Source organism: Amblyraja radiata, chromosome 9 (genome assembly GCF_010909765.2).
Source record: "Amblyraja radiata isolate CabotCenter1 chromosome 9, sAmbRad1.1.pri, whole genome shotgun sequence".
NCBI lineage: Eukaryota > Metazoa > Chordata > Chondrichthyes > Rajiformes > Rajidae > Amblyraja > Amblyraja radiata.
The window spans coordinates 49,227,285-49,250,487 of record NC_045964.1 but is presented as its reverse complement, the minus strand read 5'-3'; the positions used below and the strand labels follow the sequence as shown (position 1 = coordinate 49,250,487).

The 23,203-nt window shown below is 41.6% G+C and overlaps 1 protein-coding gene across 2 annotated transcripts in view; it reads right to left on the bottom strand.

Moving 5' to 3' along the window:
* The window catches only part of mdga2 (MAM domain containing glycosylphosphatidylinositol anchor 2), a 1,081,316-nt gene that overhangs the window by 34,687 nt on the left and 1,023,426 nt on the right, over nt 1-23,203 (bottom strand). For both annotated transcript variants that reach the window (XM_033027338.1, XM_033027337.1), the window contains one exon: nt 18,186-18,344. In XM_033027338.1, the coding sequence (XP_032883229.1) occupies nt 18,186-18,344 (159 nt within the window). The remainder of the gene's footprint in view (nt 1-18,185; nt 18,345-23,203) is intronic.

Below are 23,203 nucleotides of genomic sequence, written 5' to 3'. Positions count from 1 at the left end.
AGATTGAGGGGGGATCTTATAGAAACTTACAAAATTCTTAAGGGTTAGATGCAGGAAGATGCAGGAAGCTAGATGCTAGATGCTAGATGCAGATGCTAGATGCAAGAAGATTGTTTCCGATGTTGGGGAAGTCCAGAACAAGGGGTCACAGCTTAAGGATAAGGGGGAAATCTTTTAGGACCGAGATGAGGAAAACATTTTTCACATAGAATCTCTGGAATTCTCTGCCACAGAAGGTAGTTGAGGCCAGTTCATTGGCTATATTTAAGAGGGAGTTAGATGTGGCCCTTGTGGCTAAAGGGATCAGGGGGTATGGAGAGAAGGCAGGTACAGGATACTGAGTTGGGTGATCAGCCATGATCATATTGAATGGCGGTGCAGGCTCGAAGGGCCGAATGGCCTACTCCTGCACCTATTTTCTATGTTTCTATGTTTCTATGAAGGTTCTGCCCTGGTTTGACTTTCCAAATTGCCACACCTCACATTTATCTGAATTAAACTCCACTAGCCATTCTTCGCCAACTTGCCCAGCTGACCAAGATTCCATTGTAATTTTTGATAACCATCTTCACTGTCTATGATATAATCTATTTTACTGTCATTGGAAAACTTACCAATCATGCCTTGTACATTTTCATCCATATTATTGATATAGATGATAAGCAGCTATGGGTCGAGCATCAATCCCTGAGGCACACCACTAGGCACAGGCATCCAGTCCAAATAAAACATTTCACCACCACTTTGTGCATCCTTCCATGGAGCCAATGCCAGTGGCTAGCTCTCCCTTGATCCCATATGATTTAACGTTCCAGAACAGCCTCCCACGCAAAAGCTTTGCTGAAGTCCATACGGACTATGTCCAGGGCACTGCTCTCATCACCTTCTCATTTACTTCAAAAGTATCTAAACGGGTATACTTGATTTTGAGGGGAATGGTCACAGGGGATTCCTGCACTCTTTGCCTGCTCCCTTTCTGATGGTCACCCTACCTCAGTATAACTCCTATCTGTGACTCTCTCATTCTCCTCGATGATCCTGAGGCCGTCCAGCCACAACTCCAGTTTCCTCACTCGGTCACTCAGGAGCTGTAGCTGGTACGCACTTCCCATTGGTGTAGTCCACAGGTACACTGGAAGCTTTCCTGATTCCCCACATCCTGCAGGAGGAGCATACCAGTAGCCTGACTGCTATGATTACTGCACTAAGATTATAAGATTGTAATAAGACTAAGATTGTATTAAAAAAACTCCATACCTTTCCACTTCTTGCCATCATTCTCTGTTCAGCCTTCTTGCCAAAGCCTCGCGAGCCAAAGCCTCAGCCCTTACCCTCAAACACAGCACCTGCACCACAACACAGCCTCTCCCAATAGGCCTTCCTTCCTTTTATGCATTACTAGGAGCAGTTTCTCTGCTTTTTAAATATCCCGTGCTTCTCCTCCTCAGCTGCTCACTCGCAAGTGAAACTCGTAACTGCTGGCCTCGCCGGTGGTGCCACATGCCCACAAATTAAAATAAAGTGAACAATCAATGGCATGGGCACGTTGGGCCGAAGGGCCTGTTTGCATGTTGTGACTCTGTATGGGAGGAATGTCATGACTGAATCCTCGGAGAGAGACTTTGACTAGAGGGGCTGAATGGCCTTTCCAGTCCTCTGTTGAGTAACCTTACATGCTCCTAGACACAAAACGCTTGAATAACACAGCAGGTCAGACAACATCTCTGGAGAAAAAGAATAGGTGACATTGCGGATCGAGACCTTTCTTCAGACTGAGAGTCTCTTCGGTGTAAACCAGTATCTGCATTTCCTTCCAACAAACCATATAACCATATAACAATAACAGCACAGAAACAGGCCATCTCGGCCCTTTAAGTCTGTGCCGAACACGTATTTTCCCCTAGTCCCATCTACCTGAACTCAGACCATAACCCTCCATTCCTTTCCTGTCCATATATCTATCAAATTTATTTTTAAATGATAAAATCGAACCTGCCTCCACCACTTCCACTGGAAGCTCATTCCACACAGCTACCATTCTCTGAGTAAAGAAGTTCCCCCTCATGTTACCCCTAAACTCTGTCCCTTAATTCTGAAGTCATGTCCTCTTGTTTGAATCTTCCCTACTCTCAATGGGAAAAGCTTATCCACGTCAACTCTGTCATTTTAAAGACCTCTATCAAGTCCCCCCTTAACCTTCTGCGCTCCAAAGAATAAAGACCTAACTTGTTCAACCTTATATGCTGCTTGGAGTACCAAAGACACCAATTACATGAGCTAAGGCGCAGACTTCCAGCTCACATTACCACTTACATGAGCAGATTGAATATGATACATGAGCTTGGGGGGCACGATTTTTGGACATGGATTTCCATGTCTGTATGGCGTAGAAATTGATTGTTAACAAGAGCCAAGTTTACTTGACAGAATTACTGACTTAGCCCTTCCAGAACTAAAGATAACATACTACTTGTCCACCCACTGTCCTATTCTGCATGTGTCTGCCTGCAGTAATTTGGTTGCTGCTTGTCTTTTCCTTGACAAATTAATTAGTATGCCAAAGTTGGTGTCAGCGACAATATTGCTTTTCAGAATAATATCCATCAAATTATAATAAAGATGAGAAGCCAAGTGCATCTCTCTGAAGGATTCCTGTGAACATGTTGTCATACGGAGATAAACACTTCATGTTTGTGGCCTCCAAGGAAGTCATTTAATTATCACAACAGTTGAAAAATCTGGCCATAGATCCTAAGAGTGATACATTTGAACCCCACTATTGCTGTCCGTTCACTATGACTTTTGTATCATTAATAAAGGAACTTAGTTCTTTTTGAGAGTCATAGTCAATCATTGTGGAAACAGGCCTTTGGAAACTCCACATGAGATTAAGATTAAAGTTGAATGCCACAAATAAACATCTGAAATATCCAACGAATTTTGAATTTTTTTTAGGGAAATGACAATTAATGTCTACAAAATTAGTTTTGTGTAGGGCAGAGAGATCATCAATTATGGCCTAATATACTGTACGATTCAGGTTTCAATTATATCACTGCAACATGTTGTCACATTTCAGAGTCTGAGCAAGTGAGAATAGTTGGTCCAACTTGCCCACACTAGTTCACATGTCTCTTCTACACTAGTCCTACCTGCCTGCATTTGGCCCAATAATCCTTCTAAACCTGTCCCATCCATGTACCTGTCTAAATGTTTCTCAAGCTTATAAAAGGTCGACTAATCCAACACTATCTTGATATAGATGCTGTATGAATTTTATATGTAATGATTCTAGGCCCAAGTGTGGCTGTGATGGTGAAGTATTAGCATAATTGTCTTTACTTCACAGAACTGCACCAGCTTTTTGACCAACACTTGTGCAGTTAAATGCAGAAATTCTGCAGTTGACACCTGGAAATCTCTGCTCGACCATGTGGAGCACTGTTGTGGCCCTCTGTGACACTTATTGTTGAAAATAAACGGTCTGTGGAGAACTGCAGAGAATTACCAACTATTCTCACTTGCTCAGACTCTGAAATGTGCCAGTATGTTGCAGAGATAAAATTGAAACCTCAATTGTGTATTAAGCCAAAATTGCTGTATAATGATCTCTCTGCCCTACACAAAACTAATTTTGTAACCTCATATTTCGCTTGGACAGTTTACACCCCAGCGGTATGAACATTGCCTTCTCGAACTTCAAGTAACCCTTGCTTTTCCTCTCTCTCCATCCCTCCCCCTTCCCATTTCTCTGACCAATATTTCTGTCTCCGACTACATTTTATCTCTGTTTGCTTCGTTGTTTATCTTCTCCCAGCTAATAATGATCTATTCTTCATGTTCCTTGATCTCCATTCCCATTGCCCTGTTTGCACACCTTACATTTCCTTATCTATGTATCTCCCTCTCCCCTGACATCAGTCTGAAGAAGGGTCTCAACCCAATATGTCACCCATTCCTTCTCTCTCGAGATGCTGCCTGTCCCGCTGAGCTACTCCAGCATTTTGTATACATCTTCAGTTTAAACCAGCATCCGCACTTCCTCCAACACTAATTTTGTTGATATTAATTGTTATTTCTCAAAAAAAATGTCAACATTCCATGGATCTTAAAGATATTATTTGTGACATTCAACTTTAATCTTAATCTCATGTGGAGCTTCCAAACTTTTTACTTGGTGCTATGCAACTCTGATTTTCTTAAGCCCCTGTCCCACTTAGGCGATTTGTTTGGCGACTACAGGCAACTAGACTGTTTTCACATATGGGTGACGCCTGCATGGTGTGAGCAGTCTTCTCAAGTCGCCTAAAGAGTCGTAATGTTTTTCTAGTTGCCGCTGGATTTTGAAATGTTCAAAACATTTAGGCGACTGTGGGCTTGACATAGCTTGTCTTCTCCTGTCGTAGGTGCTGTCGGAGGTTGTCGCCAGGATTATGCAGGTTATCCCCAGGTGACGTTGGTTGTTGTCAGGTGCTGACTTCGGTGAATACCATGGGCGACTACCTACGTCAACCGGCGACAGATACCAGTGACTGAATTGTCTTCAGTTGTCGCCGACAGGGTCGTTGCTTGTCGTAGCTTATCGCGGGTGGACGTAGGTTGACTTTGGTTGTCGTAGGTTGTTGCTTGTGTGGTCAAGTCAAGTCAAGTCAACTTTATTTGTCACATACACATACAAGATGTGCAGTGAAATGGTCATAGGTTGTTGTTGGTGTGGTCGTAGGTGGATGTCCTAAGTCACGACGATTGGGTCGCCGGTTGTCGTTAGCTTGCCATAGCTTGACATCGACTAGGTGGTAGGTTGTCGTAGACATTGTCGTAGGGGGGGGGTCCAGTCGCCGTTTTTTCGGCGACCTGCTATGACTGTGACAGTCACCGGCAGTCACCGAAAAAGTCACCTAATTGGGACAGGCCCTTTACTGTTTGGTTTTGTCGTCTGTGAGCGTTCCTGCATGTGATTGGCTTTCAATCTATTTGATGAGATCACTTTTATTGGCAGTGGGTCCACTAGACCCGATGTTTGTCGGCAACTGGGATTAGGAAAGGTTCATGGATCACAACGGCAGCACAATGGCGCAGCAGTGGAGTTGCTACCTTACAGCGCCTTAGTCCTGGGTTCGACCCTGACTATGGGTGCCGTCTGTATGGAGTTACTATGTTCTCCCTGTGACTTGCGTGGGTTTTCTCTAGGTCTGGCTTCCTCCCACACTCCACAGCTGTGCAGGTTTGTAGGTAAATTGTCCCTACTATGTTGGATAGTGCTAGTGTATGGGGTCGCTGGTCGGCGTGGACTCAGTGGACCGAAGGGTCTGTTTCCACGTTGTATATCCATTATTTAAGTAGCATCCCCAAAATCCAGGCACTCGTAGACTTTCAGGATCTGTTGGACAACCCCTAAAGACATACAAGTTTGTAGGCTAATTGGCTTTGTATGCGTGTAAATTGTCCCTAATGTGTGTAGGATAGTGTCAATGTGCGGGGATCGCTGCAGAGATCTCTAAAGTAAACTAACGGTACTTTTTCTGCCTGAAGAAGGGTCTTGACCCAAAACTTTGTCACCTAATACTTTGCTCCATAGATGCTGCCTCACCCGCTGAGTTTCTCCAGCATTTTTGTCTACCTTCGATTTTTCCAGCATCTGCAGTTCTTTCTTAAGCACTTTTTCCAGTTAATGTCATAGATCAATGCCAAAGGCAAAGTCAAGAATGATTCTGTTGTGCTGTGAGTTCTGACCCTCATTTCAAAATTACTTGTGTTGACCCGGACACAATCAATTTTCCCTTCAGAATTGCTTTCGTCTGCAGAAATAATGATGAAATTGATATTATAAAACAGGAGGAGGGAGGCTGTACTGTGTTAGATCATAAAACACATTCTATCTTGTGTTGAATAAATAATGCAGACTCATTCGAGGAGAGTCAGCTTTTGTTTAAAAAGCAAACAGCTGAAGGAACTCAATCAATCAAGCAAAATCTACAGAGGGAAATGGACAAATGATGGCTCAGGTTTGAAGAGTCATCATGTGTAGGAAAGAACTGCAGATGCTGGCTTAAACTGAAGATAGACACAAAACACTGGAGTACCTCAGCGGAACAGGCAGCATCTCTGGAGAGTAGGAATGGGTGGCGTTTCGGGTTGAGACCCTTCTTCAGACTGGTTAGGGATAAGGGAAGCGAGAGATATAGGCGATGATGTGGACAATGAATAAAATATATGCAAAAATGTAACAACGATAAAGGAAACAGGCCATTGTTAGCTGTTTGTTGGTTGAAAATGAGAAGCTAGTGTGAGGGAGGGATAGAGAGAGAGAGGGAATGCCGGGACTACTCGAAGTGAGAGAAATCAATATTCATGCCACTGGGCTGTAAGCTGCCCAAGCAAAATATGAGATGCTGTTCCTCCACTTTGCGTTTAGCCTCACTGACAATGGAGGAGACCTAGGATAGAAAGGCCTGTGTAGGAATGGGAAAGAGTATTAAAGTGTCCACCAACCAGGAGATCAGGTCGGTTCAGGCGGGCTGAGCGAAAGTGTTCCGCGAAACAATTGCCCAGTCTACGTTTGGTATCGCCAATGTATAAGAGTCATCAGTTCATTTCCCTTTCACGGATGATGCCTGGCCCACTGAGTTCATGCAGCTGTTTGTTTTTTGCTCAAGATTCCAGCATTTGTAGTCTCTGTGTGGCCACATTTGTTTTGGTTGCCCACTTTTACTATTCCAGGCTAAATTGGTGGAAAAAATTCCACTGTTCCTCAGTGAACTGAATAATTGCAACTGCAGTAAAGACAGTCTTTATTTCATGTTATATTGCAAAGGAAAGGTATGTTTTAGGTCCTTTTTAGTTAAAAGGCTGTCTTCAGCATGTAATCTACAGCAAACCATGTCATCGTGCCACTTGTTTAATGACAGATGGTTGGAACAACGTAGAGCCACTTTCAGCCTAATCAGATTGAAGTGCTTCGATCTGCCCTCCTTTAACATAACCCGAAGAGAGAAGAGGAAAGGTGAAGGCACTCCCACAATACTACATGATAGAGGTTCCCATGACATAGATGCAGTATTGCTGAAGGAAGGTTGAAGTTTTCCAAGACAGCCAAGCATTTGATTTGGAGGAGAACCTGCAGGTGGTGCCATCTTTAAGTTACTGCTGCCCTTGTCCGTTTCAATCATGGGTTTGGAGGTCACTGTTGGAATAGCCTTGGCGAGTGCATTTTGTAGATGGTACATACAAGAGATGGGATGTGGTAGCAATGGAGGGAGTGAATGTTCAGGAGGAGGTGGTGATCATAGGCTGCTTAGTGCTCGATGCTGTGGAGCTTACTGAGTTTTGTTGTGTCATCCGGGCAGGTGGAGAGTGCTTCATCATGTGCTTGACTAGTGTCTTGTGGATGATGGAAGAACTTCTAGATCTCAATAGCATATCCAGTCTTTTGAAATCACTGCAATTATGCAGTTGTTCCAGCTAGGTTTCTGAGCAATGCTGATTCTCAGGTTATTGAGGATGGGGGGGGGGTATCCTGTGATAGTCATGCCATTGAATAATAAAGAGAGGTTATTAAGCTTTCTCTTGTTGAAGATGATAATTACCTGGCACTTCAGTGGCATAAATGTTATCAGCCTAATAGCAGCCCAGGCCTGAATATTCTCTGGAATTTCCCACACACACAGTTTGTACATTCTGCCTGTGATCGTGTGGGTTTTCTCTGGGTGCACCAATTTCCTCCCACACTCCAAAAAGATTTACAGGTTTGTAGGTTAATTGACTAAGCTGTAAGCTGTAAAATTGTTTGATGAAGAGTTGTGAATGGAAAACAACATTGTACAATCATCAGAGAACAGTCCACTTCTGACTTTACGATGGAAGGGCATTAATCAACAGCTGAAATTGGTTGGGCCTAGGACACTGAGTAATTCCTGCAGTGATGTCCAGTGCTGGGATGGTTGACCACCAACAAGCACAACCATTTTTCATAGGTCAAAGTACAACCATAATTATTGGAATACTTTCCCTTGATGCCACCAATTTGAATTGTATCATGACCCCTCCACATCACATTTCGTCAAACGTTGCTTGGTGTCACCTCATCTCTACAGCTCAGCTCTTGGGGTCTATGTGGGAAAGAACTATAGATGCTGGTTTAAATTCAAGGTAGACACAGAATGCTGGAGTAACTCAGCGGGACAGGCAGCATCTCTGGAGAGAAGGAATGGGTGAAGTTTCGAGTCGAGACCCTTCTTCAGGGGTCCATGTTTGGACCAAAACTGTGATGAGGTCTGGAGCTAAGTCTTACTGAAAAAGTCCACACTGGGCTTCAATGCATACATTATTGGCAAGTGGGCAATGTCAACAAGGTCCTCCATCACTTTGCTGAAGAGTGAGAGTAGACATGGTTGGCACTGAGGCGCAGCGGTAGAGTTGCTGCTTTACATCACCGGAGACCCGGGTTCGATCCTGACAAAAGGCACCGTCTCCAGGTACTCCAGTTTCCTCCCACATTCCAAAGATGTGCAGGTTTCTAGTTTATTGCCCTCTATAAATTTGCTCCTAATGTGCAGTTGGTCGGCGCAGACCAGGTGGGCCGTAATGCCTGTTTCCATGCTGTATTCCTACCACTAAACTAAACTAAACTAAACTAAACTAAACTAAACCAAACAAAACATATTGGGTAATAACTAGTTGGTCTGGATTTGTTATTATTTTGTGGACATCATGACCAATCAACTCCAGAATTATGTGTATAGTAATAAAGTAATGTCCTGGGTGTAAACATTCCCAACAAAATAATTTGCATGGAAGCCAAACATTCTCGCATTGCCAGAGGAAACTGAGCTGCTGCATCTGTCAAGAGCAAATGTCAGCGATGAATACCAGGCCAAAACATAGCAGTCACTTTCCTGCCCGCACTTTCCCCTTCGATGGTAGCGAAGCCTCTGTCTCTCTTTTTCCAGGAATGGTCATAAGTGATAGGAGCAGAATTAGGGTATTCAGCCCATCAAGTCTACTCCTCCATTCAGTCATGGCCAATCTATCTCTCGCTCATAACCCAATTCTCCTGCCTTCTTTCCATAACCCTTGACATCCGTACTAATCAAGACAAATGGAGAGATTTAATGCAGATTTCAGTGAGAAAATGTAGTTGCTAATTGATGCAGATTGCTAAGGAGAACAGAAGCAGAATGTCAGCAGAAACACAGTCCAGAGAAAATAAATTATTTTTTCATGTTGGCTTTGCAAATACTGTGCATTCAAATTTCTCAGAAACCCACAGCTTATTTTCTTTCTATTTAAACCAGAAGAAATCTGCATTTGCATTTGACTTGCCAGATTAAATGCCTTTAAGTCATTGATTCATCAAGGTTGGCTCACACTTATCTTTGCTGTTTTAACATAATTATACATAGGAGCATGTTGTGCTTCCATCATAGGTCGGGGCCTTGAGTAGAAGAGTCAGGAATCTGTGTTGCAGCTTTGGTTAGGTTGTATTTGGATTATTATGTGCAGTTCAGGTTATATATATATGTATATGTATATGTATATGTATATATATGTATGTGTATGTGTATATATGTGTATGTGTATATGTATATGTATGTATATGTATGTATATATATATGTGTATATTGATTTTAGAAAAAACGCTACCATATATCGCTGTGAAGTTTGGCCATCTTACTCACAGTCCTCCAACCATCTGAAGAAGAGTCTCAACCTAAAATGTCATCTATCCATGTCCTCCAAACCCATGGACTTACTCTGGCACTTTCTTTTTTTTTTGTAAACCAGCACCTGCAATTTCTTGTGTCTTCAGCTATAAGGAGGGATAGGAGGGAGAGATAGATTAGTCATGAATGAATGGCGGAGTAGACTTGATGGGCGGAATAGCCTAATTCTGCTCCCATTCCTTATGACCTTATAAGGAAAGGTTGGCTAAAGTTGGATTGTTTTTTTCTGGAGCTTTGGAGGCTGAGGTGATACATGATAGAAGTTTACGAATTCACGAGAAGCATAGATAGGGTAGGCTTTCAGAACCTATTGCCCAGGGTGCAAATGTCAAAGACAATAAGATATAGCTTTAAGGTGAGAGAGGCAAAGTATGAAGGATATGTGTGGGGCAAGATAGTGATAGGCACCTGGAATGCGCTACCAGGCGTGGCGGTGGAGGCAGATAAGAGGCCTTTATAGAGGCAGATAAGTGGCATTTAAGAGGCCTTTAAATGGGTCCATGGATATGCAGTGGAGCGATCACACGCAGGCACGATTACTTTAAATTGGCATTATGTTCGGCACAGACATTATGGACATCCTGTCACTGTGCTATACTGTTCGACGTACTAAACCTAGTACATAGTTCTATTGCACCCCTTAGCAACCATGTGTAACATTAATTCTATTGATGTGATTTGATCTGTTAGGCCTCAGATAATATTAGTTATGGTCCCACATTATGTTAATTTCAAGGTGATTACAATATTTACCTGATCATTATCTATTTCTTTACATAACTTCAGTGCAGAAAACAAATGGTCTTATTTGCACTTGGAACTGATATTTCATATGAACAGAGATAATTAATCACAAAGGGGGAAATTCAGCATTTTCTTTTCCAAGAGGTGGAGCCATAATGGGTAGATTATTTAATACTGAAGATGCGCTGCTTTCAAATCACATCAGACAATGATGTTGTGCACACAAAGAGCAGCTTGTGCTGTACCCAAAGGATTTCGTTTTCTGCCCGCCTGCTATCAGATTAACAGCTGTTGCGGGCTCAGTTCCTGGATAGTTCCAAATGTCAAATGAGCTGGCTGTGAAAAGCCGAGGCAGATTCTGCTGAGAGAGAAAAATAAGTGTGAGAGAGCCAAGGTGATGTTTATATTTATGATTGTGGGGTTGTTCGTCCTGTTCATTTATTTACTTCAATCCTATTCGCTAGGATCAAGAGGACTTTCTTTAACAAGAGGATTTGAGTATAGGAGTAAAGAGGTCCTTCTGCAGTTGTACGGGGCCCTGGTGAGACCACATCTGGAGTATTGTGTGCAGTTTTGGTCTCCTAATTTGAGGAAGGACATCCTTGTTATTGAGGCAGTGCAGCATATGTTCACAAGGTTAATCCCCGGGATGGAGGGATTGTCATATGAGGAAAGATTGGGAAGACTGGGATTGTATTCACTGGAATTAAGAAGGATGAGAGGATATCTTACAGAAACATATACAATTATAAAAGGACTGGACAAGCTAGATGCAGAAAAAATATTCTCAATGTTGGGGGAGTCCAGAACCCGGGGCCACAGTCTAAGAATAAAGGGGACGCAATTTAAAAGTGAGATGAGAAAAAAAGTTTTCACCCAGAGAGTTGGGCATTTGTGGAATTCTCTGCCATAGAAGGCAGCAGAGGCCAATTCACTGGATGAATTTAAAAGAGAGTTAGATAGAGCTCTAGTGGCTAGTGGAATAAAGGCATATGGGGAGAAAGGAGGCACGGGTTACAGATTGTGGATGATCAGCCATGACCACAATGAATGGTGGTGCAGGCTTGAAGGGCCAAATGGCCTCCTGCACCTATTTTCTATGTTTCTCTGATCGAAATATCAATTACCAGTGGGAATGGCTTTAAGGCGAGAGGGGCAAAGTTTAAAGGAGATGCATGGAGCAAGTTTTTCTACATAGAAGGTGGTGAGTGTCTGGCAGGTGCTGTCAGGGGTGGTGGTGGAGGCAAAAACAATAGTGGCATTTATGAGGCTTATGGATATGTGCATGGATATGCAGGGAATGGGGGGATATGAACACGTAGATATGATTTGGTCTTGGCATCATCTTCAGCACAGACATTATGGGGCCTTGGGGTTGTTCATTTGCTGATCTGTTTTATAATCTAAAATTATTCTCAAGTTGGATTCCAAGCATTTCACTGGGATGTGTTTAGGGTGAACCCTTTAAAATTAAACAGCAGATTTCACAGGTGTGATGGGAGTCTGCTTCTGTTTGAAGGTCCTATTGATGCTACAGGCCATAAAAACAGCACTGAAATCACTGGAAGAGTCATCCAAATGTGTACCACACATCTCCGAACACTATTGTGCACCCATTCCAATTGCTCCATCAGTCACATGGAAAGAAATATTCAACCTGCAGTGTCCCTGGTTTTCATTAACATTTTAGTTTTGGTTAAAGTGGATTGCATACTACATATATAATCTGATGAGAACTAAATGCAAAGCAGTTTGCCTTTACAAAATGGTGAATGGTGAAGTATGTGCATAGCAATCTGTGGTGTGAATTTGTGGAATGGTCTGGAACAGGAGATAAAACTTAGCACAAACATAATTCAGTTTAAAAAGATGTACAAAAACACTTTTTTAAAAGGATATTAGGATGAGGATAGGTGATTGTGAGTGGGATATTTGTTATACTGATTGTATTGGGAAGGGTGATTATAGGGTGATGGGTTGTATATATGACTAAGATACTGTATAGTATATTAGGGTTTTTCTTTGCTTTTTTCTTTTTTTCTCTCTTTTTTGTATGGCTTTGTAAATATTTGATTAGTAAGGAGTGGGAATTAATAAGCTTTGGCTTCTTCCTGCTCCTTTTCAGACACATACGATTTCATTTATTTATAGATATTGTTTATGACACTTTATAAATATTCTTGTTTTGTTTTTTGTATGCTGTTTCACACTTGCTTTTTATTCTTTTATTCTGTTCGAAATAAAGAATTAAATAAATAAATAAATGATAATTGATAAACATAACTGATGTAAATCATAATTTGCTTTTCCATGAACCTTCTTGGAATATTTCCTTTTCAAGCCTTTGTAAATCAGTATCATTCCCCACTAAAAAGGTGTTGCAAAGTGAGAACTTTGAATAGAGCCTTAAATACACTGCAATACACAGAAAATGGGCCCTTCAGACCTCCACATTTAAGCCAATCTCTGTACCCAAATGCACGGATCCCTTTGCCCGTATTCGAACTGTGTCCTTCTACGCATTGTCTATTCAAGTGCCCATCTAATTGTCTCTTACGCATAGTGATTTCATCTGATTCCAACTCATCCTCTGGCAGGAAGTTCCAGATATCAACTGTTATCTGTGTGTCAAAAAACTATCCCCACAGATCCACTTTAAAATGTCCTTCCTTTCATCTTAAATGTATGCCCTCTTGTATTTGATAACTCAAACCATAAGAGAAAGATTCTGACTGTCTACCCTATCTGAGCCTTAATAATTTTTATTTACCTCTATCAGGTAATCTCTCAGCCTGGTGAATGTCCGCTGAACTCTTTCCAGCACAACCATATCCTTGTTGTTGTGAGGTGACCAGACCTGTACACAATAATCCAAGAGCTGTCTAACCAGTATTTGGAAAAATTGCAATATAAGGTCCCACGTTTTATATTCTATGTCCTATGACCCACAAAGGCAAGCTTCACAAATGCCATAGTCTTTTATACGTCTTTCTAAGTATATTGCCATTTTCGGGGAACTATGGATTGAATCCCACGGTCCCTCTGTTTGTTAACATTTCTTAGTGCCCTACCACTTTCCTGTATATGTCCTCCCCCAAAGAATTTTCGGAAATGCATCACCTCGCAATTGTTAGGATTAAATTCCATCTGAGTTATTTCCTGCTGAAGCCTAAGACAACATTTTTCACTATCCCATAACACCACCAATTTGTGTCATCCACAAACTTCCTAATCATACCTCCCAAATTCATACCCTTGTCATTAATATTTATCACAAACAACAAAGTACCAACAACAGCACTAACACTGCTGTATTGGAACTCTAATAACTGAATACCATTAAGACAAGATCCACCCAATCTAGACTTCAAATATTTGAGGATGTGAAGATATAACTTGGATTATACATGCAATATTGTTCTGATTGATGGCCTGCGGTTGCCTTAATTCTTCTCTAACTCTGAACAACTAGTCATATGGCACTATGATCACGACCTGAAAAAGCATGTTCGAAGAGGCTAGTGAGGTATATTGTTCAAGGCTTCAGCAGGATACAGCACAGTGACGCATCGGTAGAGTTGCTGCATTACAGCGCCAGAGACCCGGCTTTGATCCTGACTACAGCTGTTGTCTGTATGGAGTGTGTACGTTCCGCCTGTGACGGTGTGGGCTTTCTCCAGGTGCTCCTATTTCCTCCCACATTCCAAAGACTTCCTGATGTGTGGGTTAATTGGCTTTGGTAATCTGTAAAATTGTCCCTAATGTGTGTAGTTCAGTGAGTTTGAGTTAATTTGGATTTAGATTATTGTCACATGTGTCAAGGTACAGTGAAAAGCTTTTGTTGCATGCTGACCAGTCAGCGGAAAGGCAATACGTGATTACAATTGAGCCATCCGCAGTGTACAGATACATGATAAAGGGAATAATGTGTTAGTGCAAGATAAAACCAGTAAAGTCTGCTCTAAGATAGTCCGAGGGTCTCCACTGAGGTAGAGAGTAGTTCAGGACTGCTCTCTAGTTGGTTGATAGGGTGGTTCTGTAGCCTGATAACAGCGGGGAAGAAACTGTCCCTGATTCTGGAGGTGGGCAGGGTGATTGCTGGCCTGAGAGGACTAGGTGGGCCGAAGGGCCTGTTTCCACGCTGTATCTCTAAAGTCTAAAAGTGCATGTTATATAAAACAAGGCTAACCTTCTGTTCGTCCAGCTTTCAGTTGGCTGATATGTTTAATGTCCAATCAATTAAAATATGTGCCAACTTGCAATTTAATTGTAACATTCTGGAAACAAAGCATAAAAATAAATAAAAATGCAGAGTAATTTCTCTAGTGAGCTTTCAGTGACTATTCAGGTTGCCGACTGGTCCAAGTTTTTATTGCCATCCCACACAGTGGTTTGTCCCAGTTACAGGATAATGGCATAAACAACCTCAAACCTTTGTCCAGGCTGGGACTGGAGATGTTCTAACTTATTGTTTTCTGAAATCACAGCGAAGTTTGATGAATTGCAACTGATGAGAACTAAGTATCAGGTAGATTGACTTTACGCAGATAGAAAAGGTTGACATCTTGTCACATATGATAAATGTCATCAAGGCAGAGCATTATTCAGTTTTCACTGAACCTTCTTGGGGCAAGACACTGTCAAGTCTCATGGTTGCTATCCAGCGGCCTCCAGTTGTGTGCAGTCCAATGAACTGCACACTTGTCAACCTTCAGGCCTTTACTCCACTGATAGGACTGTGCAATTTAATGCAAATGCATTCACCAGTCTGCCTGGGTACAAACTGCTGAGATGCAACCCATCAATGTTCTCTCACAAAATAAAGCAGCTATTAAATTAGAGACAAGTTAACCCGATGAGATTTAGCACAACAGCAACATTCAACCAACTCTTATAAAATTAGACCTATGATTACATTGAGGAATGGCAGTGCAGAAGGTCGAACAAGAACATGTTTAGACATCCAGAGAAGGTATGGTGTTATGGAGAATAGCACACTTATTTAAATGGTAGAATTTCATGTAATAGCCTAGAATCTGAACTGATGTTGCCCTTAAGGAGATTACAGTGATGAAGGAAGGAAACAATTTATTTGGATTGACTTCTGCACTTTCAGTATTTTGACTGGCATGATCGTGCAGGGCCAGACAATCCAATTTATGCATGATATAATATTCTTGGTTGGGCACTGAACATGATGGATTGAAGAGAAAGTTCAATGCTATTAATGATAGTGACAGATAGTAAAACAAATAGGAACATTTCTTTGAAACATGTGTTTTGAAGCCCTGAGCTATCCTCTTAAGTGATGGGGCTTTGTTGGTCTGTGTCCAAATTAGGTAAGACCACTACCCCAGAAATCTGCAGAGCCAACCTTTAATAATATAATAATAAACTTTCATAAGACACAGCAAACCACCATTGTGTGGAACATCCTTGTGAAACCCTTCCTGATCTTTCAAAGCAGCAAAAATATTGCTTGGAGGACCCAATACATTTCTCAGTAGGCACCCCACACACGTTCCTGTACCAGCATTTAAATAGAATTGCACCGCTGGCTGGTGTTATGAATGCAACAATAAATTAGCTAAAATTGCCATTCATCAACCAAACTTGGACCCTATAAACAAATCCTAACTGCAGGGCTTCACATTTGTGATGAAGAGCAGGCTCTCTGGCTCACTGCCTGAGAGGATTGTGGAGGCAGGTACAGTCACAACACTTAACAAGTAGCAAGACAAACACCTGAATCACCAAAGCATAGATGGCTCTGGACCTAATGCTGGTCAATGGTATGCATACAGTTGGGTACAAGATTGTTGACCAAAGGGCCTGTTTCTGTGCTTCATGACTCTGACTTTTTCTCACTGGCTTTACCTCTAATGAACCTTTCTGTGTCATATGGACCTTAAAAAATCCACAGGAAAAAGGAACTTTCTACCTCAGTTCAGGACCCAATGTGCAATTCACTCCTTTTCCATTATTAACTCTTCTGTTTTGCAACTGAAGCCAAATTCTTTCAAGTGTGAGAATGTTATCAGTTTACCAACATCAGTTTACCTTTCTCACGAGTCTTTTAAATTAATTTTACCTACACCTTTGCTATCTTTTAAATGTAATTATTCGGTGTTGTCTTCCTTTATTATATTGTTGTGAAAGTTAAAAGTCATTCATCTTCATCTTCTCAGCTCCTGTTGTAGTTTCAACAATAAATGGTCCTCCCTCCCCGCCCCCACTCTTCTTCCGATTCTGTCCAACATTTATGGCTTCATCTTCTCCATTTCTCTCCCTTCCACTCACCATTGATAATTTTCATTCTTCCCTTTCACATTTCCCTTTCACATTTTCCCTTCCCTTTCACATTTCCCCAACACGCTAACCTGCTAACCTAAACCACCCTCCCCTCCCACTCTCCCAACCCAGTACTGTTCTCCCATTTCTCCATATTTTCCCTGTCCTGTCCCCATCTGCCTCAGCGTCTATTTTCTCCACTAACCTATTTCTTCCATGATGTGATACCTAATTTCCTCTCTTCTCCCTTCCTCCAATTTGGAAACAAACCAACAATGTCCCAATTAGCTGAGGGCTTCAAAACACATGTTTCGGAAAGCTTGTGTTACTTGTTTCAGCACACCAACGTCTCAAATTTCCAAACCTCTTCAGCTTCACTTCCATTACTGAGCTGCCATTGGGCAAATGCATGGCAGATGCAGTATAATGTGGATACATGTGAGGTTATCCACTTTGGTAGCAAAAACAGGAAAACAGACTATTATCTAAATGGTGGCCGATTAGGAAAAGGGGAGATGCAACGAGACCTGGGTGTCATGGTACGCCAGTCATTGGAAGTAGGCATGCAGATGTAGCAGGCAGTGAAGAAAGCGAATGGTATGTTAGCATCATAGCAAAAGGATTTGAGTATAGGAGCAGGGAGGCTCTACTGCAGTAGTACAGGGTCTTGGTGAGACCATTTTGTGTCTATCTTCGATTTAAACCAGCATCTGCAATTCTTTCCTAACAAAACTAATTATTTTAGAAAGATTTTCAAGTCACATACCCACGTACAAAAAAATTAAAGAATACAATTTAAAATGGGGAAAGCATTCTTTCTCTCCCTATACAGCCAACTGCCCAAAATGGGGGAGGATGGAGCTTCTGGGTGTTCCTAGAAAATTGTCTGTATTCTGATTTTATGTAAAGGAAAGCCATGTGATTCACTCATGCATCAAGAAATGTGGGTTAAAATTTAATTTTGTGTTTACTTATTTACATTTTCCCCATACATTTTACAAGAGCAAGTTTATATTCCATATCTCAGATATATGATTTGTGAATTCTGCCAGGTTAAATTTTTGTTACCAATACTGTCATAATGTGGTAGTAGTAGGCTCCCCTCGGTCATGACTGACCATGGGTGATGCATCCTAGTTTATGCATATGTCACAATGCATGGACATAAAATCGTCAAACCACCCTGGAGCAACGCATAACCACACCTACTAATCTAATTAAAATTTTAAAAGAATCAGAAGAACTACATTGTTTGGTTATATAAATAATATAGAAATGTTGCTGCTTTTAATTTTGTCTCTTATTTAAGTTGTGTACTGGTCCTGTTTTTGCAATCAATTGGGCAAAGAGATACACATTGAAGTTACAGAAAATACTAAAACCTCTGGTTCCAAAACAGAAAACAAACCTATTTCTGCTCACACCTACCTATGTGCTTTCCATACATGTTGTAGTAGAAGCTGACACAGTAAGCACTGTTTGTTGAGCCGTATGGATTTTTAGGCAGTGTGCTGAAAATAGGACTCAGAAGCCTAGCCTTTTCACCTTCCTTTCGAGGGCGAGAGGTTTCTATATACATGTAGTATCCTGCAGCAAAAAAACAAGAACAATTCAGATAAACAAAACAATCATTAGAAAAGCTTTATTTAACTTCAACTGATGATACCAACAAATATTAATGTGTCTATCCTCATTTTTAGTTTTCTCCCAAAAGCACATAACTAAAGACTAGAGATCGTGAACGAGATTGTCTACACCCTTTTGTTGTTATTTTGTAGTGCTATCATTTTGTCAAAGGGGTTTGCTTTGGTCCTAACAAGAAGAGCACCCTTTGAAGGAAATTATTTTTACTGTATTGCCTGCAAATCACATGGACACTGAATCAATTTAACGTGACCCCTGAAAACATCTGGTGTGACTGCTGTGAAAGTAATGTTTCAGGCTGAGTACCTCTGAACTAACCACGATCAATCAGTGCAACAGCACCCGAGGCACATTGCGAAGAAATAGTACACTTTAGGGCAATTACACACTCTAATTGCATGTCAATTGTATTTTGTGCAAACTCAAATGTCTTGGTCACTACAGTCAGGATCAGACATTTATGTCTTATGGCCGATTAAAAACTACTGAAGTGAATGGAAAATGATTCAGTGCCTGAAAATCAATGCTTGAATGAATGAATGTGGTATGAATTTGCCCAAAGGTGATGCTTTTTTTAAATTTGTTACTCAGTTTTAGTTATATATTACCTCAGGAAATCAGGGGGTTTTAAAAATAGATTTGGAACTCTTTCCACGTGCATAGTGACAAGGTTATTATGTGACCAAGCCATTTGCCAAAGCAGGACAGAGGTTAGTAATTAGTAATTGTCTGGTTGTATTACCTTTGAAGTTCAACCTGGTACTCTATCTCACACCTAATTAATGGACCTCTGGCAGGTTAAAGCTATAAACTGAGCACTGAATAAGGAGCATGTCACACCACTGCTTTCCTGTACTACCTGGATGTACTCAGTATAAATCACGATTGATTTAAACATTAGAGGTACCTTGTGCATCCTTTTATCCTGACTTCCCCTTCCATTGAATTCCAATAATCACCCATTATTTTATAATTCATTCATTTATTCATTTGACAATCACATTGTCTTTAGCTCAGATTTCCCCATTAGCAGTAGAAATATACTGGAAGCACAACGTAGAAGTTTTGCAGGCCACTCTTGCCCAAACCCTATCCATCATGAGTCACTTTTAAAAATAATTCTTGTAGCCTTTCACTTGTTTCATTTTTACAGCCATTGGACGAGTCAAAACTTCAAGTTACCTCAAGAAAAGTGGCATAAGTAGATAAGGAGCGATTGAGGAAACAATTTCAATTAGGTTTCTCATTGAAAACTAGAACAGTTTGAGGAGCAAATGATCCAGGAGGTAGGGTAGTTGAAATGTATAGGAGAGCTTCACATTGGCTGCACACTACAATTGCGGAGATAACAGAGGCAGTCTCCTGGAAGCACAACGTAGAAGTTTTGCTTGAAGGGTTTCGGCCTGAAACGTCGCCTATTTCCTTCGCTCCATAGATGCTGCTGCACCCGCTGAGTTTCCCCAGCAATTTTGTGTACCTTAGAGGCAGTCTCCTGCCTGATTTAAACATGCATGTGGATGCTTGACAGTTATTATTGGCATCTGATGGTAATCTTAGCCCATGGCTTCTTTGCCACTGGAAAAAAAAGGCACAAAATGTAAACCATTTATTTTTGGTTCTTTGCCGACGAGGAAGATCGTTAACATTCCTCACACAACTGTGAGGGAACTTTTTTCCTAATCATGGCCTTCCTCCATTCCACACAACTGTAAACTGGGTACCCACCTGACTCTTCTATTACCTTGTAAATATATGTCACAGATCTGGTCCAAAATATTCTGTCAAATATACCATAAATGGACTTAAAAGCAAAGGTTTTTAACATAGATACTTAATGAGCAAATGGGTGAAAGATTACAGGACTGTAGGCAGGATTGCAGTGTTACAGTAACAATCAGATCAGTAATAATCTATTGAACACTGGAGTAGGCTCAGGGACATGAGACACATTTTCCAGCTCCACGTCATATGTTCGTACGGATATTACATCCAGCATTTTAGTTGAGGGAAACAGAAAGATAATCTGTTGATCTTTGTCACGTTATAATGTGCAGTCCTGCACATATTGGAAGTATCTGTCTTGTCTGTTTATATTCCCCCTTGGCTACAATTTATCCTCACCAGTCTCATGAACCTAGTTAATCAAACACCTCAGATGTGCCACATTTTCCACAGAGACACAATTACAAATCCTTCAAGACTTTAGTTAAGAAACACACGGAGGCAGAGAACTGAACATGTAAGATATGTTGTGCTTTGAAACTGAATTAGGTGGGACAGAATTCAATTGTTAATTTAAACATCATCATCTAACTTTGTGAATGCTAATTAGGGCAAACACTCTTTAAGGTGAACATTGGCAAAAGAACAAGTGAATGCTTCATACAGCGTTATGTTAAAGCTGTAACAAAACACCTTCGTTTCACACTTAAGAGAAACAAATTCTCCCAAACTAAAATGTAGAAAAATCTGACATGGCAAAGATAAAACATGTTCTCTCGATTGGCCAAGAGTTTTAAATCGGGGCGATAAAGACAGCTATGGACGGCGCATTCAAAATAATTAAATCCCAGATGAATTAACTACATGGAATAGATTTGGCTAGGCCAACTGTGGTAGCTGCCACATGTGGGAACTAGTGAACCCCATTGTGATTCACAACAACTCTTTCTGCAGAAGTGTTAACTGATCGAGGGTTAACAAAAGTGCTGGAGAAACTCAGCGGGGTGCAGCAGCATCAAGGAAGCGAAGGAAATAGGCAACGTTTCGGGCCAAAATCCTTCTTCAGACGGATGTGGGGTGGGGGGTGGGGGGGGGGGGGGGGGCGGGGAGAAGAAAGGAAGAGGAGGAGCCCGAGGGCTGAGGGATAGCTGAGAAGGGGAGGAGACAACAAGGGCTACCGGAAATTGGAGGTCAATGTTTATGCTGCTAGGGTGCAAACTGCCCAAGCGGAATATGAGGTGCTGCTCCTTCAATTTCCGGTGGTGCTCACTCTGGTCATGGAGGAGGCCCAGGACAGAAAGTTCGGTTTTGGAATGGGAGGGGAAGTTGAAGTGCTGAGCCACCGGGAGATCAGGTTGGTTAATGCGGAGGTGTTCGGCGAAACGATCGCCAAGCCTACGCTTGGTCTCACCGATGTAGATCAGCTGACCTCCAGAGCAGCGGATGCAATAGATGAGGTTGGAGGAGATGCAGGTGAACCTCTGTCGCACCTGGAACGACTGCTTGGGTCCTTGAATGGAGTCGAGGGGGGAGGTAAAGCGACAAGTGTAGCATCTCTTGCGGTTGCAAGGGAAAGTGCCCGGGGAGGGGGTGGTGCGGGAGGGAAGGGAATAATTGACCAGGGAGTTACGGAGGGAGCAGTCTTTGCAAAAAGCAGACAGGGGGGGAGATGGGAAGATGTGGCGAGTGGTGGGGTCACGTTGGAGGTGGCGAAAATGACGGAGGACTATTTGTTGTATGTGACGGCTAGTGGGGTGAAAGGTGAGGACTAGGGGGACTCTGCCCCTGTTACGAGTGGGGGGATGGGGAGAGAAGGCAGTGACGGGGTATTGAAAAGACCCTGGTGAGAGCCTCATCTATAGTAGGGGAGGGGAACCCCCATTCCCTGAAGAATGAGGACATTTCCGATGCCCTGGTGTGATGTCAGTGCAGATTTGATGAGCTGTAATCTGAGCTTCAGATAGAGTTTTGAAGGCTGGGTTACCTGCCTAGTACCAGGGTCAACAATATGTCTTCTGGGTCGGTGAGGAACTTGTCGTGGGAGGTTAGGGTTGATTTGTCAAGATTGCTAATAACATGGATAGGACCAGGAAGAAATTGTTACTGAAGGATTATGAGCAATTCAGACAAATTTGAAAAACAGAATCACAAAGGTAATAATTCCCGTATTATTATTCGAGCCACATACAAATTGGCAGAGTGTACATAAGGTTAGAGAAATAAACATCTGGTTCTGAGAATGGCGTGGGAGAGGGGTTCCGATTCATGACTATCCACACTAGAATCCTGGAGCCATATAACTAGGGTTATAAACAGGGCTTTAAATTATTTGGCTGGGGAAGTTGTTCAATTGAAGGGAAGTTTAATGTATCAGAAATAAATGATAGATTAGTGGCATTGGGTAGCATATGCAATGAGGACAAATTATCATGAGAGAGAAGAGAACAAATGTATTTTGTTGTCTTGAGTAACAATGACATTCTTACTTGAGCAGCTCAACAATCTATGTAAACATAGTACTCCGTAAAACCCATAATAAACAACTAAAAAATGTTCAGTATATATTATATAAACCAGACAAATAAATAGACAATAATAGTGCAAAGTCAAAAATAACACCCCCAAGTCTTTATGGTTCAGAGTTATTTGGAGGTTGTAGTGTTAATTAATAAGAGATTTTGTACTTAGGGATCCTTCTTGGAATAGTGATTACAGAATGGTATAATTCCAGTTACCTGTTGAAGGTGAACATCTCAAATCCAGTGTCCTCAGTTAAATGAGAAAAATACATAGAAATGGTAGAAGAATTGTTTAGACTGGAATGGGGAAAATAGGCCAAAGGAAAGGTCAATGGTTGAACTGTGGCAGATATTTAAGGAGCTATTGCATAATTGATCCCAACCAGAAAGGACTCAATGGGAAAGATGAACCATTTACACATAAAAATGGAGGTCAAAGAAAGCGTTCAATAAAGCTAAAACCGACAAAGTGGTAAAAGCTAGCGGTAGTCCAGGTAACTGAGAATTTTGCAGCAGAGGAGTAAGGTAATAAAGAGGGAGAAAATTGATGGCGAGGGTTAA